Raw genomic sequence first — 15,682 nt, forward strand, 5'->3', positions numbered from 1 at the left:
CAGGTCTTGGTGTGAAGTTCTTTTGTGGATTGGGGGTGTGTGGGTGAGATCAGGTTTTTTGGTGTCCTGGACTGGGAATGGTTAATGCAGAGGGGCATGTCCAGGAGTCCGGTCAGGAGGAGTCAGCAGGTCCCCGTCACGTTTGTTTTGACAGCCCACCCTCCCCGCCTCTCTGCCCTGGAGTGGATGTGAGCCGCAGCCGTCGGGGGATTTGCTTCTGCCGCTGCTGAATGCTATTGGCAGCCATGAGTCAGGCCAGGGACCCCCGAGAGCAAGAACAGCCCGGGGGAGCCGCCCGCCCGCAGCTGGGACCCAAGTAAGTGCTGGGGGACCGGGGAGGGCGCAATGTGCTGCTGACACTGAGCAGGGAGAGGGCAGAGTGCCGGGGATGAGACACATTGCATCCGAGTGCGGCTGGCACTGGTGGGTTATTAATGGTTTCCGACCCCCAAACACGTGCTGAGCAGCAAGAGACCCTCTGACCAAAGTCACAGAATCACAGCTGAGTGTATGTACAAGAGAGGGTGAGAGTATATATACTGTCACAAGCAGAGGGTGAGTGTATATATACTGTCACAAGCAGAGGGTGAGTGTATATATACTGTCACAAGCAGAGGGTGAGTGTATATATACTGTCACAAGCAGAGGGTGAGTGTATATATACTGTCACAAGCAGAGGGTGAGTGTATATATACTGTCACAAGCAGAGGGTGAGTGTATATATACTGTCACAAGCAGAGGGTGAGTGTATATATACTGTCACAAGCGGAGGGTGAGTGTATATATACTGTCACAAGCAGAGGGTGAGTGTATATATACTGTCACAAGCAGAGGGTGAGAGTATATATACTGTCACAAGCAGAGGGTGAGTGTATATATACTGTCACAAGCAGAGGGTGAGTGTATATATACTGTCACAAGCAGAGGGTGAGTGTATATATACTGTCACAAGCAGAGGGTGAGTGTATATATACTGTCACAAGCAGAGGGTGAGTGTATATATACTGTCACAAGCAGAGGGTGAGTGTATATATACTGTCACAAGCAGAGGGTGAGTGTATATATACTGTCACAAGCGGAGGGTGAGTGTATATATACTGTCACAAGCAGAGGGTGAGTGTATATATACTGTCACAAGCAGAGGGTGAGAGTATATATACTGTCACAAGCAGAGGGTGAGTGTATATATACTGTCACAAGCAGAGGGTGAGAGTATATATACTGTCACAAGCAGAGGGTGAGTGTATATATACTGTCACAAGCGGAGGGTGAGTGTATATATACTGTCACAAGCGGAGGGTGAGAGTATATATACTGTCAAGCGGAGGGTGAGTGTATATATACTGTCACAAGCGCAGGGTGAGTGTATATATACTGTCACAAGCAGAGGGTGAGTGTATATATACTGTCACAAGCAGAGGGTGAGTGTATATATACTGTCACAAGCAGAGGGTGAGTGTATATATACTGTCACAAGCGCAGGGTGAGTGTATATATACTGTCACAAGCAGAGGGTGAGTGTATATATACTGTCACAAGCGCAGGGTGAGTGTATATATAATGTCACAAGCAGAGGGTGAGTGTATATATACTGTCACAAGCAGAGGGTGAGTGTATATATACTGTCACAAGCAGAGGGTGAGAGTATATATAATGTCACAAGCAGAGGGTGAGTGTATATATACTGTCACAAGCAGAGGGTGAGTGTATATATACTGTCACAAGCAGAGGGTGAGTGTATATATACTGTCACAAGCAGAGGGTGAGTGTATATATACTGTCACAAGCGCAGGGTGAGTGTATATATACTGTCACAAGCAGAGGGTGAGTGTATATATACTGTCACAAGCAGAGGGTGAGTGTATATATACTGTCACAAGCGGAGGGTGAGTGTATATATACTGTCACAAGCGCAGGGTGAGTGTATATATACTGTCACAAGCAGAGGGTGAGTGTATATATACTGTCACAAGCAGAGGGTGAGTGTATATATACTGTCACAAGCAGAGGGTGAGTGTATATATACTGTCACAAGCGGAGGGTGAGTGTATATATACTGTCACAAGCAGAGGGTGAGTGTATATATACTGTCACAAGCGGAGGGTGAGAGTATATATACTGTCACAAGCGGAGGGTGAGTGTATATATACTGTCACAAGCGGAGGGTGAGTGTATATATACTGTCACAAGCAGAGGGTGAGTGTATATATACTGTCACAAGCAGAGGGTGAGTGTATATATACTGTCACAAGCAGAGGGTGAGTGTATATATACTGTCACAAGCAGAGGGTGAGTGTATATATACTGTCACAAGCAGAGGGTGAGTGTATATATACTGTCACAAGCAGAGGGTGAGAGTATATATACTGTCACAAGCAGAGGGTGAGTGTATATATACTGTCACAAGCGGAGGATGAGTGTATATATACTGTCACAAGCAGAGGGTGACACAAGCGGAGGGTGAGAGTATATATAATGTCACAAGCGGAGGGTGAGAGTATATATACTGTCACAAGCGGAGGGTGAGAGTATATATAATGTCACAAGCAGAGGGTGAGTGTATATATACAAGCAGAGGGTGAGTGTATATATAATGTCACAAGCGGAGGGTGAGTGTATATACTGTCACAACTGCAGAGGGTTAGTGTATATATAATGTCACAAGCAGAGGGTGAGTGTATATATACTGTCACAACTGTAGAGGGTGAGTGTATATATAATGTCACAAGCGGAGGGTGAGAGTATATATAATGTCACAAGCAGAGGGTGAGTGTATATATACTGTCACAAGCGGAGGGTGAGTGTATATATACTGTCACAAGCAGAGGGTGAGAGTATATATAATGTCACAAGCAGAGGGTGAGTGTATATATACTGTCACAAGCGGAGGGTGAGTGTATATATACTGTCACAAGCAGAGGGTGAGTGTATATATACTGTCACAAGCGGAGGGTGAGAGTATATATACTGTCACAAGCGGAGGGTGAGTGTAAATATACTGTCACAAGCGGAGGGTGAGAGTATATATAATGTCACAAGCGGAGGGTGAGAGTATATATACTGTCACAAGCGGAGGGTGAGAGTATATATAATGTCACAAGCAGAGGGTGAGTGTATATATACTGTCACAAGCAGAGGGTGAGTGTATATATACTGTCACAAGCAGAGGGTGAGTGTATATATACTGTCACAAGCAGAGGGTGAGTGTATATATACTGTCACAAGCAGAGGGTGAGTGTATATATACTGTCACAAGCAGAGGGTGAGAGTATATATAATGTCACAAGCAGAGGGTGAGTGTATATATACTGTCACAAGCGGAGGGTGAGTGTATATATACTGTCACAAGCAGAGGGTGAGTGTATATATACTGTCACAAGCGGAGGGTGAGAGTATATATACTGTCACAAGCGGAGGGTGAGTGTATATATAATGTCACAAGCGGAGGGTGAGTGTATATATACTGTCACAAGCAGAGGGTGAGTGTATATATACTGTCACAAGCGGAGGGTGAGTGTATATATACTGTCACAAGCAGAGGGTGAGTGTATATATACTGTCACAAGCGGAGGGTGAGTGTATATATACTGTCACAAGCAGAGGGTGAGTGTATATATACTGTCACAAGCGGAGGGTGAGAGTATATATACTGTCACAAGCGGAGGGTGAGTGTATATATAATATCACAAGCGGAGGGTGAGTGTATATATACTGTCACAAGCGGAGGGTGAGTGTATATATACTGTCACAAGCAGAGGGTGAGTGTATATATAATGTCACAACTGCAGAGGGTGAGTGTATATATAATATCACAAGCAGAGGGTGAGTGTATATATACTGTCACAAGCGGAGGGTGAGAGTATATATAATGTCACAACTGCAGAGGGTGAGTGTATATATAATATCACAAGCAGAGGGTGAGTGTATATATACTGTCACAAGCGGAGGGTGAGTGTATATATAATATCACAAGCGGAGGGTGAGTGTATATATAATGTCACAAGCGGAGGGTGAGTGTATATATAATGTCACAAGCGGAGGGTGAGTGTATATATAATGTCACAAGCGGAGGGTGAGTGTATATATAATGTCACAAGCGGAGGGTGAGTGTATATATAATGTCACAAGCGGAGGGTGAGTATATACAATGTTTCAATCAGAATCAAGGTTAGTACAAGTGAGCGAGTGGATATAAGATTTCACTACCAGTGTCAGTGAGGGCATAGTGTATACAATGTAACAATCGCAAGTTTAGTATAAACAATGTAACAATTCAATACAATGTCAACGTCGTAGTGTCAGTGTTTATCCCGTGTTACAATCACAGTCAGTGTAAGTATATATACAGTGTCAGAATCCCAATCATTGTAAAACTATCTACAATGTCTCTGCCAAAGTCAATGTAAATATATTGTCACATCTAGAATCTGACTGAAGGTCCACAATGTCACAATCAGAGTCATAATGAGTGTAGATATAATATTACAACCAGAGTCAGGGTGAGTGTATATACAGTCTCACAGGGTCATGTGGGCAGGTGTCGGTTCATATTCAGATCATCTATACCTAGACACAATATAATGATCTGACAGTTTTTGCTTTAAAGTAACAATGTGTAATGTAAAGCAATAGCGGCAGCGAGGCCGACACTGTCGCACAACCTCCAGCGACCAGTATGCTTATTGTGCCTCATGCTAATCTGCCGGTATTACATTCTAAATCTCTAATAAATCAAAAGTTTTCAACATGTTTTTATTTCAATTGTTAAAAACAAACAAACAAAAAAAAAGACGAGCGATTTAGATCAAGAACAGCTGAGACACAAGTTAGAAAGAAATATGTAAAAATGACCTAGAATATGACGAGGCAATGAAAGTGCAAATCAGCCGGAAGTGATCAAACATTGATCTAAGCATGAGTAGGATAAAAATGGCCATAAAACTAAATGATTACTGTTAAATAGATGATGAGAAAAGTTTCAGGGGAATCATTTTGGTTATTTGAGGTCCTAGGGTTATCGTACTGTTTCCTTAGTGGTCTCACACGAATGACTGGCTTTACATTTGTACTGCTCGTGACCTATTACACGTCACAATCATTGTTTGTAGAACACAAGAATGATAGTTGTAACAGTGTGAAAATGTTTCACTTAGAAAATAATTCCCAATCACTTTGCGATGTTTGTGCCACTTTGATGGTTGACACCTAAGAGCGTGTTCACGTGTTGCAGATTTGCCTTGGATTTTCTGTCCATGTTTGTCAATGGAATATGTGCAGCGTATTAATAAATCTCATCCACATGCTGTGCAAAAAAAATTCATGCAGAAACTGACATATGGCGCGGGTTTTAAATCCTTGGCATGGCAATTGTATCAGTGGAATTTTATTCTGGATTTCACGTTTTTACAAAGCTTAGGATGGAATCCACAGCAAATTCCCATCAAAATTCACTTGTAAATCGCACAAAATCTGCACATATGCTAATAGTGAAATATTATTGTTCATAAGCTTTGCCTGGATCAAACTGATCCATATCTGACAACTTAATATAAATTTAATTTTACAAAGTCAATTGTTGATTACAGAGATGAAAGGCAGATTATTATTTCTAAAGGTCTCTGCATTAATTGTACATTGTCATTCTTTTGTACCCACATTGGGTTTATCAATATGAAAAATAAAGAGCGGTATCCGGGTCCTCCCAAAAAAGCAGAAGTTGGGGCAAAAAATAATTTCCTCTGTTGGACTTCAGCATACCCAATCTTTAGTTCCCACAAGAGATAAGCGACTGTCAGAAGAGTCTGGAGGGGACAGAAGGGTCTTTATGGTTGGGTGAAGACAGAGGGGTCCGGAGGAGAGAGAGGTGGTAGCAATGGCTTCCATCACTTAGAAATCACAAGCAAGCATGGCCTAGCATAGCTGCATGACCATGGAAAAGTTGGGAGGAATCAGCAAAAACTAATGTGACTAACATTTATCTGAGGTTTATTGGGAGCTGAAAACATTGGAGGAGAACCATTAAACGCTCCCAGAGACGTAACTCGGCGCCCTCAGTCACCGTCATATATTCACTCGATGTGACAGATTTTGCTGTTCTACGTTTCTCACATAAATGACGTTTAATAATAAGACCTGAGTTTGACACTTTGGGATACCGAAGAGTAAAAATAAAATAAGTGTTACTTTCCATCATCGGCTACAGATTTTATTTCATATTATTCACTTGTTGGTTCTAGTGGGATTAATATTGTTATTCACAGACTTTTATCAGAAGGTGATGATGATGCTAATATGGGCGAGGACAGGATTACCCATTCTCATAATCTATGATTCTATGATAAGAATGTCCAATGAATGAAATAAAAATGTGATTTCTTAAAGCTAATATCAACAACTACATACATCAGCCTATGTTACTGTTCCGTACCATCTTGTACATCTCTGGCCATAAGACTTGATTTCTTAAATCACTGTGATTAAGGATAAATGTCCCCCTTCCCCATTTTCAGGTTGTTGGTAGATATGATGGTTCTGGACTACGCTAATATTTTAACGTGTACCGATTTCAACATGTCCTCCTTTGGCTCTGAAATGTGATCGTGTTATTTTGAAACTGCGCTGCATAACTTTCCGTCTGTTGCCATGTTGAGCCAGCGTTATGCCCTTACTACTTCGTAAGTCATTAATTCACTGGAATATAAAAAAAAAAAACATGTCGCTTCCTATTTTTTTTATTAGGCGACCTCGTGTTTGACTCTTGTAGTTTTCTTACTTACGGTAATTATTCAACATTTTATATCTTTACGTAATTTAACATTTTAAGTCAGATTCTTACGTTCATCGGGCCATGTGAATCTGGAAGTTTTTAATTCAGATTTTTCTTTAAAGACGATAATCGCAAATATTATTATTTTGGAATTTAAACTGATTTGATAAAATGTAACTAGCGTAAAAACTTTCGGATCAGATGGAGCGCTTTACTATTGAGTCCATTAAAAAAAAAAAAAGTTTTAATGCGACTGCCGCTGAGATAATAAAAAACATAAATAGTAATGATCGTGAAGGATTTGAAATACATTTTTTTTAATTTTTTTTTTTAGCTCAATAATCACTTCGGCGTACATTTAATACCCAATAAATTACACAACAGTGACGTTTTTATTACATGATTAAAGGCAGGGAGCTTTGGAGGTGATCTATAAAGTGACTTCAAAATGTTAGCAACTGGCGTTTAGCTTTGTAGCGTGTCATAAAAAAAACCTTTGAATATATCAAGGACACACAACGTTTACTTCCTGTAGTACAGCGGTTCCAGAAAATCTGACACGCAACGCTAAGTCCGGGCGTAGATTATTATTTTTTTTGTAAAATGAGTAAAACGAACTTGAAATTAATTTGTTTAAAGTCACCAGCAAAAAGTTATTTTTTAAGAAATTAGAAGTTAACAGTTTGTAATTATATAGATATTTGCAAAGCACATACAGCTGTTACTGTTGTGTGCGTTCAGGGTTTATTGGCGTAGAGTATTTTTTTAGCTCGTTTACATTGTGCATGATGGGAACGTAACCGACCCGGGTGAGATCTCGCCTCACGTATGACATCTAATACACAAAGGCTTTTTTCTAGCAGGTATTTTTTATGAGTTCGGTATGGTAATTTATTGCAATTAGATACCTAACCTGCTATTATTTTTTTCTACTAAAAACCAAACTGGATATAAAGAGTAGAAAAGTTTAAGCGCTTAACACTATTCTTCAATCCAATCTTTTCTTTTTTTGGGGGGGGGGGGGGGAATCTTCCTTGAAAACTGCAAGTATGAATCAAACTTTGTTCCTGTAGTTAATGTAAAGTTCTATGTTTAGTACCTTGAACACTAATAAATTCAAGGACAGTTCAAAATACAATTTACAATTTCAAAAAAAAAAGTTTCTAAATGTAAAAAGGTTTTAAAAAAAATATAAATTAATTACTTTCCACAAAAAAAGTCTATATTCTGAATGTTATAGTATTAGTAATTAGTAACGTACTTTATATTTTGATGTAATTAGTATTTGATTATTTTTACTAGTGAATGTGGTATAGTATATAGAGCTGTATATACACAAATTAAAAAGTTATTACTAGACCAAACTGTGTAACATACGAAACATTAAAATGCTTCTTTTCCTATTAGTTTAAGGTCATAGTGCTGGTTGTTGTATGTTTCTTATTATTTTTTTTTTAGTATTGTATTAACTTTCATAAAGGTTGAAAATCCCCTTCTCCTATAAACCTTTCCTAGTAAATAATACTCCCAGGTCGTGGATGAATGCTGCTTATTATAGACATTTGGAGTAATTTTCCATCATACACAGAGGACTACGGTTGCGGAGAACAGACCCGTCCGTGAGATATCTACAAAATAGATTTTTTTTTTTTTCATTCTGCTGCTTTGTTTTTTAGTTGGGAATGCTCTTAGTATAAAATGGTTACGAGGACCCGGCAGCGGTGACTGAAGTACGCCAGCTGTGTTTAGAATGGGATAAAAGGTTTAAAAGCCAATCAGACATCTCAGAGTTACTGTCACATGAAAGGAAAGTGCTGCCCTGCAAGTGCTGGGCAATGTGTTTAGCGAGTTTAAGTCTTATGACGTCTCTGGAAAATGAAGACTATTTTCCCGCCGGGCTGCAGTTATATTCATTTCAGAATAGGCACCGACATAAGAAGGGTTAGTCTGGTTTATGCACAATCGTAGTGGCCTTAATACATTGACTCATGAGAATCTGGTATATGAGATATTATATTATACTAGCGATTCCTTTATAATATTATTCTTGGCATCTATTAGTGAACTCCAGGAGCAGTTTAGAGGAAAGTCTAAGTCCCATAGAATCATAGAATCATAGAATCGTAGAGTTGGAAGGGACCTCCTGGGCCATCTGGTCCAACCCCTACTCAAAGCAGGATTCGCTAAATCATCCCAGTCAGATGTCTGTCCAGCCTCTGTTTGAAGACTTCCATTGAAGGAGAACTCACCACTTCTCGTGGCAGCTTGTTCCACTCATTGATCACTCTAACTGTCAAAAAGTTTTTTCTAATATCTAATCTGTGTCTCCTCCCATTCAGTTTCATCCCATTGCTTCTAGTCTTTCCTTGTGCAAATGAGAATAAAGTTGATCCTTCTACAATGTGACAGCCCTTTAGATATTTGTAGACAGCTATTAAGTCTCCTCCCATAGTTCTCTGCTTGCTCATCACCAGGAAAATACAACTTGTAGCATGCCAACAGCTGGAAAGCCACTTGTAGGGTCCGGATCACACATTGTAAAATGCATCTGCAGGCTGCTGACGGATTCCCTGGGATCCTGCAGCAGTCGTGGAGTAGATCCAATTCCAATATTATATTGTGGAATTGACGTTATTATCATATGCCGCTAAATACCGTAACTACAAAGCAATAAATCACTGACTTTCTGCCCTTTCAATGTCAACACTGGTGAATCATATTTGTGATTGCATCTTATTTTTTATTTTTATTTTTTTACATATGACACTGATAATTACAACATGGTGAAAAATGTCAGAAAGCGAAAATGTTATCGTTCTACAGTGAGTGACAGGTTCACAAGATGCGCTCAACATAAGGAAACGTTTATTATATGTTTCTTTTTGTATTTGATCAGTGACGCTGAAGTCTGTGTAGGGTCCGGAAGGTTCTGATAGGGATTTACTTGACTCATTAACTGAGTTCTGTCAGATGTGTGGAGCACAGTAATAGAACACTTTCTATATAGAAAATGATGAGCTGATGCCACAAGAACGTGTAGTTTCCGGATTAGCCCTCATGGAATATTGGTTGTGTACAGAACGTTACATGAAATCGGTAAAACAGAGAATATTGATGAATGTTTGTTCAGTAAGATTTGTCTGTTTCTGGATGTATTTGTGCACAGACCGTTAGGGTACGTGCACACGCTGCGGAATCCGCTGCGGATTAATCCGCACGGATTTTGCAAAAACCGCAGATAAACCGCAGGTCAAAAGATCTGCGGTTTTGCCTGCGGTTTGGTACTGCGGATTCACCATCTCCACAATGGTGGAGATAGGAACCCGCTGTGGATTCCGCAGAAAGAATTGACATGTCAATTCTTTCTGCGGTTTCAAAACCGCAGCAAATCCGCGCGGATTTTTCCGCAACGTCTACACAGCGGTTTTTTTTTTACCATTCATTTGAATGGTACTGTACACCGCAGCTAAAACTGCTGCGGGTCCGCAGCGGCCAAAAACGCTGCGGGTCCGCAGCGGAATCCGCAGCGTGTGCACATACCCTAAGTCGGACGCATTGTCATTAAGATTATTAGAATTGTAATGTAAGAATGGACTTAGTTTAGGTTTCTCTTCTTCGGTCACATTTCCTATGACTTGTTGCAAAGGCATTGGAAGGAAATTGATTACAGACCTGATTCTATCATTTTCTAAATGGACACATTTTGGCAAAAAATGCAGGTTCTGACATCGGAGGTCTTCCTGAGCGACACCAGCCATATAACTACTAGGTTATAAATTATTTTTATTATGCAGCTTTAGTTTGGAGCTTCGTTCATACCAGAGGATTACATAAGAAGAAACATGAGGCTAGCTATAATAGCTTTATTAATGAATAATATAATGCCAAAAATACAGTATACAGTGCAAGATAATAACATTCCAAAAAATGGATCAGACTAGTGCATGCTGCGATTTTTTTACATGTGGACCATCAGTTTGTTCTCGTAACCTGCACCATTGACTTGTGCTGCTCAGGCGCTACCCGCCTTGGATATGGACGTATAATATTCCTGTCTGAACGAGGTTTTATATGTTCAGGATAATCTAGTGCAAACAGTGACACCATCACCTATAGATTTGGATTCTCCTGGGTTTTTAAGTTTGTGTTTCTGTTGTTCTCGCCATCTTTTTAAGTGATCTCTGACTACATAATAATAAGAGACAGAGAATAAATGTGATACAGGAATCTAATTTCTAGAAGCAGCATGAGATTAGTTGCTTCGGGATGTAGCGCAGTTTGTTATGTCTTATGTCAGCAGTAATGAGACGAGATAGATGTTGTTACAGTGGGGCAAAAAAGTATTTAGTCAGTCAGCAATAGTGCAAGTTCCACCACTTAAAAAGATGAGAGGCGTCTGTAATTTACATCATAGGTAGACCTCAACTATGGGAGACAAACTGAGAAAAAAAAAATCCAGAAAATCACATTGTCTGTTTTTTTTTCATTTTATTTGCATATTATGGTGGAAAATAAGTATTTGGTCAGAAACAAGCAATCAAGATTTCTGGCTCTCACAGACCTGTAACTTCTTCTTTATGAGTCTCCTCTTTCCTCCACTCATTACCTGTAGTAATGGCACCTGTTTAAACTTGTTATCAGTATAAAAAGACACCTGTGCACACCCTCAAACAGTCTGACTCCAAACTCCACTATGGTGAAGACCAAAGAGCTGTCAAAGGACACCAGAAACAAAATTGTAGCCCTGCACCAGGCTGGGAAGACTGAATCTGCAATAGCCAACCAGCTTGGAGTGAAGAAATCAACTGTGGGAGCAATAATTAGAAAATGGAAGACATACAAGACCACTGATAATCTCCCTCGATCTGGTGCTCTACGCAAAATCCCACCCCGTGGGGTCAGAATGATCACAAGAACGGTGAGCAAAAATCCCAGAACCACGCGGGGGGACCTAGTGAATGAACTGCAGAGAGCTGGGACCAATGTAACAAGGCCTACCATAAGTAACACACTACGCCACCATGGACTCAGATCCTGCAGTGCCAGACGTGTCCCACTGCTTAAGCCTGTACATGTCCGAGCCCGTCTGAAGTTTGCTAGAGAGCATTTGGATGATCCAGAGGAGTTTTGGGAGAATGTCCTATGGTCTGATGAAACCAAACTGGAACTGTTTGGTAGAAACACAACTTGTCGTGTTTGGAGGAAAAAGAATACTGAGTTGCATCCATCAAACACCATACCTACTGTAAAGCATGGTGGTGGAAACATCATGCTTTGGGGCTGTTTCTCTGCAAAGGGGCCAGGACGACTGATCCGGGTACATGAAAGAATGAATGGGGCCATGTATCGTGAGATTTTGAGTGCAAACCTCCTTCCATCAGCAAGGGCATTGAATATGAAACGTGGCTGGGTCTTTCAACATGACAATGATCCAAAGCACACCGCCAGGGCAACGAAGGAGTGGCTTCGTAAGAAGCATTTCAAGGTCCTGGAGTGGCCTATCCAGTCTCCAGATCTCAACCCTATAGAAAACCTTTGGAGGGAGTTGAAAGTCCGTGTTGCCAAGCGAAAAGCCAAAAACATCACTGCTCTAGAGGAGATCTGCATGGAGGAATGGGCCAACATACCAACAACAGTGTGTGGCAACCTTGTGAAGACTTACAGAAAACGTTTGACCTCTGTCATTGCCAACAAAGGATATATCACACAGTATTGAGATGAAATTTTGTTTCTGACCAAATACTTATTTTCCACCATAATATGCAAATAAAATGAAAAAAAACAGACAATGTGATTTTCTGGATTTTTTTTTCTCAGTTTGTCTCCCATAGTTGAGGTCTACCTATGATGTAAATTACAGACGCCTCTCACCTTTTTAAGTGGTGGAACTTGCACTATTGCTGACTGACTAAATACTTTTTTGCCCCACTGTATATGGGGGGGAACAGATCTGAAGGAGCATGTCATTAGTGATCCACCATGTTTCTATCAACTCTCTTCCAAAACTAAGTTGCTCTCAGTCGGTTCTGTCTCCCTTCTCACATATTTGGGAGGTGAGTTTGTCATGTTCTCTCTGAAAATGTGTGTGTGCGTATGGAAAAGTTTGAGCAGCGTATGATCATTTCTACAAAAACTGACTCCCCATGAACTAGCTGGAGCCTCTCAGTGTGAGAATGCCTGGTATAGAGATATGAAAGGACATCGTCACCTGTCCTGAGCTTATATAAGCTCACCTGTCATCTTATATAAAGAATGTATTGATGGATTCTATTTTTGAAATTTTGGTCTTAGATTTCTATTGGTGTCTATTATTATTATTATTATTATTATTAAAAATATTTCTATTACATGATATAATGACAGGTCACTAACAAACACTTCTAAAGCTAGGTTCACATGACCGTATAAAAAAATCATTGCATCCAGAAAAGTTTTTTTTACAGCAGCTATTAACCCTCCGTCAGGAACAATGCCTTCACTAAAGAGTTCAGGGTTAGAAAAATGCCTATAATATCTAATTTTCTCAATTTCAGTTAAAGGTTCTCCAGAAAAAAACACATTTGCAGAGCAAAGAGCAAGAATTGCACATCATTTTTGCATGTGTCAGGCAGATTGCATTTTGACATTTGTGACATTCATATTTAGAAAGCCTTCTGTGTCCGCTTTCCATGGTGCAGGTGGTGCATCTCCTTCTTTTGGGAGGAGGTAGAAGTGGTGGATTTTCACTATCATCTTCTAGGTGGAATCTTTTGAGCCGCTTGAGGCTAGAGGGGATACCGATAGTTTTCATACTTCTCCTGCGTAGCTCTCCAAGCATTAGTTCATGGGCCAATTTTTTCTGATAGTCTCTTCTACTGAGTTGTTCAAGCCGATTTTCAAGGTAAATTATTTGTGAATTTTTACCACCTGAATTCAACATAGTGAAAAATATGACCAGTGGCCAGCGCCTGGAGTTTCTGCTGACGCTGAATGTTGAGCACATCTGATCAGCTGTATCAACACCCCCTTTGGTTGCATTCTAAAATGTAATTATTTCCGGGATTTTTTGTGCTTCAGACCCAGGATCAATGGCACCATCATCATGAAGTATTGAGACAAGTTACATTTTTCTTTTTGCACGGTACATAGGAAACCAAAACTTTTCCATTATTGAATGCAAACATACTGCTGTACTGTTTTCTCCCTTTCACATTTACAAACTGGGACGGCAATTCTTTTTTAATTTTTTTTACAGTATCTACATATGAAAGATTCTGCATTTTCAGATAATCAATCAGATCACAATTTGAAAACCAATTGTCAGCTCACCCATTCTATTCAGAACCTCACTGGATTTGTTGCAGATCCGGTATGGACCTTCTGGCTGTTTTCCTGCAAAAAATTCAAGGTTGTATGTGTAGGTCTTCCTGGCATCAACAAGGGCATAAATGTTAATATTTGCTAGGCTTTGACAGAATGTATTGACGAAATGCACATCTGGCATGAAAACCAGGGAGCATTTAGTCAATAGTGATGTTCTCCCCAGGGCAATAGCTTTTCTTACAGTTTTCAACTTTCATATGTTTTACGTTGGGTTCGGGTAGTTCTGTCGTCAAACTGAAGGCCACAGATTAGAATTTTGAATCTTTTTAAGCACACAAGGCCACATTTTTCTATTCCATCACCATCTACACCCCAAAGTTCCTCCAAACTTTGGCGATTTGACCTATAAACTCCTGCAAGGTATAACAATCCAAAAAAGCCCTCGGTTCTATTTCATCCGTGGGCTTGATGATTCTGTTGAAGATGAACTTGTCTTTTATAATGTCTATATATTGGTTTGTGCATGTGACAATAGAGTCCAGCATGTCATCTGTGAATAAACGATTCCAGCATTCAGCTTCAGTTTAAGCATTCCTTGCTGTTCCTTTAACTGCAGGAAGGTGAGTGAGAATGTTTTGAGGTTCCTCCCTATGTTTAGTTTGCATGGGTGGCTTATTGCTGCATTTGTTTTTTTTTATCTCTTCTCATATAAAATGTTTCTATATCTTTTTCATCCTCATCACTCTCACCATCTTGCTCTGTTCCCTAAATCAATTTCACCTACTTCCACCTCATCATGAGAATGAATCTCACTTTCTTCTCCTAAATCCTCATGCATTGTGGGGTCTGCATCATCGTCATCTAACAGCATCTTCACTTCATCAACATGAAGGGGTTTTGACAAATCATACATTTTCCTCTCCATTTCATCAGATAATCTGAAGTAAGAGGGAGAATATGTGTTAGTGAACAATGTGCCCCAGAAGCACAATTTCATTTGTAAGAAAACCTTACTTATTTCTATGAAATATTCATAAACTTTGCACTATCAATTCATAAAACATGCTAAATTAACAATTGCGATGACTAAAAACATAAAATACCAACCTTACATAGTGTGATGTGTTCGGGAACAATGTGTCTGAGAAGCCAGCAGTTATATCTGCTCTCCTGGACCATTTACAGTTTCCTATGTTATAGAATTGCAATGTGTCCGTAACAATTGGATGTTATTCTGTATCTCCGTATGGAATTCAATTTTTTCTAACAATCATAGACTAGAGTCCCATCTCATTTTTGGAGAAAAATTGTGCATGCTGCATTTTTTTTCACATGCAGATTCGTTTAGTGAAAAAAAAAAATTGTTCATCTGCACTGCCCAATGAATAACATTGGTCTTAGTGCCATCTGTTTTTTAGCAGATAGCACTCCGTCCGAAAATAAGGTCGCTTGCACGAGCCCTAATAATGTTACATAGGTTACAAGGTAAAAAAAAATATGACTACTGGTATATTTTTTTAATACAATTTGTATACTAATTTATATACTACAAATTACTACATATATATATATATATATATATATATATATATAGGCCCACTGTAAAAATATCTT

General features: G+C 39.6%; 1 protein-coding gene across 1 annotated transcript in view; it reads left to right on the top strand.

Annotated features, from left to right (window-relative positions):
• Positions 1–203: 203 nt before the first annotated feature.
• Positions 204–15,682, top strand: part of RBM20 (RNA binding motif protein 20) — a 406,997-nt gene continuing 391,518 nt past the window's right edge. The window contains exon 1 of the mRNA XM_073553101.1: positions 204–316. Within this exon, the coding sequence (XP_073409202.1) occupies positions 231–316 (86 nt within the window). The 5' untranslated portion in view covers positions 204–230. The remainder of the gene's footprint in view (positions 317–15,682) is intronic.

Source organism: Dendrobates tinctorius, unplaced genomic scaffold (genome assembly GCF_039654945.1).
Source record: "Dendrobates tinctorius isolate UK_male_01 unplaced genomic scaffold, ASM3965494v1 ptg000196l, whole genome shotgun sequence".
NCBI classification, from domain to species: Eukaryota; Metazoa; Chordata; class Amphibia; order Anura; family Dendrobatidae; genus Dendrobates; species Dendrobates tinctorius.